General features: G+C 52.2%; 1 protein-coding gene across 1 annotated transcript; it reads right to left on the bottom strand.

Moving 5' to 3' along the window:
• Positions 1–904: 904 nt before the first annotated feature.
• On the bottom strand, positions 905–2,233 carry LOC145996295 (uncharacterized protein F54H12.2-like). Its single transcript, XM_083132726.1, has one exon. The coding sequence runs from the start codon at positions 2,231–2,233 to the stop codon at positions 905–907; it is 1,329 nt and encodes a 442-aa protein (XP_082988852.1).
• Between the last annotated feature and the right edge of the window lie 430 nt (positions 2,234–2,663).

Genomic DNA, 2,663 nt, shown 5'->3' with positions numbered 1-2,663 from the left:
TTTGTTACCAATCGTTGTTCATGATGATACGTCTGTCTTTTGTAATTTCCACCAATGCGTCGCTGAGCAGGTACTCGATGCTCGGGGGGTGGGAACGTGATGTGCTTTGGAAATCGTTGTCTTTTTCTTCTGGTGCTTTCCCGCTCTCTACCACAGCCACCTTCTGCTCCATCACAGCTGAACCTCTTCCTCTTCTTCGCACGTCCGTCTCCGACATCCTCCGCTCGACTCTCTGCCACATCCACGTCTCGCTCTCTGTACTTATGGAACTCGCCGTTCGACGTCATTTCCTGCAGCTGCAACAACAAGGAGGAGGAGGGGCGTGTTTGTGGCTGTTGTACCGTGGGCGGCAAATCTGGTTGCAACGTGTCTGCAGTGGCGACGCTCTGCAGGGTGATCGGAAATAGTGGTTAAACAGGCGCACTACTTCCCGATCATTTTGCGTGAAACAATCGGTGAAATGCGAGTAAAACGGATATTCCGACGTTGACAGACATGCATGATGCAGGTACACGCAACAGTATTGTCCGCACACTGTGCTGAGGAGGCCCTGCAGTTGTCGAGAGTTGCTCCCCCACCGGATGCAATTACGGTCCAAAAAGCGACGAAAGGAGGGTCGGATAGGTTCGATCCCGTACGAATCAAAGTACCGTCCGTAACCCTGGGCGTCCAATGTTGACCCTCTTTGCCGTATGGGTCGGTGTTGGCCACGAACACTGCAGGTTTCTTCACGACGACGACGTCGGCCAACATGTCGCTCGGGTACACCCCTTGGAATGCACCCCGGGTTACGTGGTTTCCAGCGAGGGCGTCATGGATCTGGGTCGTGTTCATCGTCCAAATAGTTCACATGTGGGCAGTGAACCCTGTTTTATAATTCCTCTTCTTAGCGATCTTTGGTGGACTACCCGTCGTGGTTAAAGATGACACGTCTGTCTTTTGTAATTTCCACCGATGCGTCGTAGAGCAGGTAGATCAGACACGTCATCGCCCTGCTGAGAGGGTTCTTGAATCGTGCCTCGATGCGGAGTTCACCCTTTTCCGGAAGACTTCTACAGCTGTTGTCGGCGAGATCCGGTGTCAGTTGGTAACACAGCATGAAGTAGCCGTTTGCAAACATCTCCCTGGTGATCATATGACCTTTGTCGGAGTGATGGATGTTCGTCCCTGTGAAGAGTGTCTCGTAGCCTCGGGTGATCGCTCCACGCTCGAAATCCATTTCCAACGGTGCAGTCTGAACGAGCTGTTCTCTGACGTAGAGTGCAAAGTAGTTGAGGGACTCCGGCGTCAGGTGGAACGGGTTCGTGTTGGGAGTCCCCACGAACGCCTTGTTGGGCACCATTGTGAAGAGCAGGAAGGTCGGTATCGTGCCGTTGGTGATGTTGTTCAATGTCAGCGACTTTCCGCCCGAAGGCACAGTGAAGGTTTTCAGCTCCGAACGCTTGAAGAAGTATTTTGCGTTGCTCTTCTGTAACGCCATGCTGTGCGCCACCAGGAACGATGGGCTGATCGTGAAGTGGTTCACGTAGAGAGCTGCTTTCAGGATCTGGATTGTCACCGGCGAGGTCGCACCTTCTCCCCAAATGTAGAATTCATTCTTCGCCTTGGTCAGCACCACCTTCATGTCCACGTCATTCAGAAGGTACCGCTCCTGATTGAAAAAGTCAACGTTGAGTCTCGAAATCAGTTCCACCTCATTCTGGATTTCGCTCCTGTCCGCATCGTTGGTGCTCCCACCTTGGAACAATTCCCAACGCTTCTTGAATCCTTCGTTGGTGGTCGTGTTGGGTTCGTTATTTGTGTCCAGGTAGAAACCACTCGACGTAAGGTGAGTGTGCAGAGCGTCCTTTCCAAAGTTGACCACGTTGGTGAGATACGACTTATAGGGGTAATTGGTGCTAGAACCTGTCACCAACGTGTTGTTCAGGTAGACGCTAATTTGACTGAAGAGCGAGTGCTCCACATTGTTCACCACACCCCACTTCTTTGTTTCGGCTGCGTTGTATGTCAACAACGTTCCATCCGGTTTAGTCATCCGACACGTAACACCAAGACGTGTTGTTGGCAACCATCTGTAGGAATTGCTTGGTCCCTTGCTGAGAAACTGATAAACGGTCGCATTGTTCATCGACGAGATGGGGTGACATATTTCCTGGAAGTTCCCTGTAATCGCCGTCTGGAGACATGGTTCCTCGAATATATCCATTTCCGGTAACATTCCCTCCATGGTCATTGCGCTCGCTCGCGAGATCCACGTCGGGTAGCACAAACCCTTCGACTGGAATCTTCGTCTTGGTTTCAGTGCCTTTATAACGTTCCAGTCTCTCTCTCTCTATACTAGGGTGCGGAGAATAGGTCCGTGAAGGTTCTTCGGTTGTGGCCGCGACGACGACGACGCACTACGGTGGCTGTCCTTCGCCTCGTCGTCGTTGACGTCTTCCTTTTTGTGTTGCGTGCTGTTCTTCTTCTTCTTCGTCCGACCAACCTCGTCGTCGTCGTCTTTCGTGCTCGTTTGCGTGGTCTGTTCAACCGCCTTCGTTTGATGCCCGAACCTGTCATCTGCTTCACTTTCGCCTCAGCCTTGTTCTGTAGATTTGTCCTGGACTCGTGCAGACGCTTCCGTACAATGTCGCGGACTGGTCCTTGCGACGTGGCGACATCTC

This window comes from Lepisma saccharinum, chromosome 12 (genome assembly GCF_977018435.1).
Source record: "Lepisma saccharinum chromosome 12, izLepSacc3.1, whole genome shotgun sequence".
Classification (NCBI taxonomy): Eukaryota; Metazoa; Arthropoda; class Insecta; order Zygentoma; family Lepismatidae; genus Lepisma; species Lepisma saccharinum.
This window is presented reverse-complemented; position numbering and strand designations above follow the sequence as displayed.

Coding starts and splice junctions, on each gene's coding strand:
- LOC145996295 (XM_083132726.1), bottom strand. CDS start 2,233: ATGACCATGGAGGGAATGTTACCGGAAATGGATATATTCGAGGAACCA.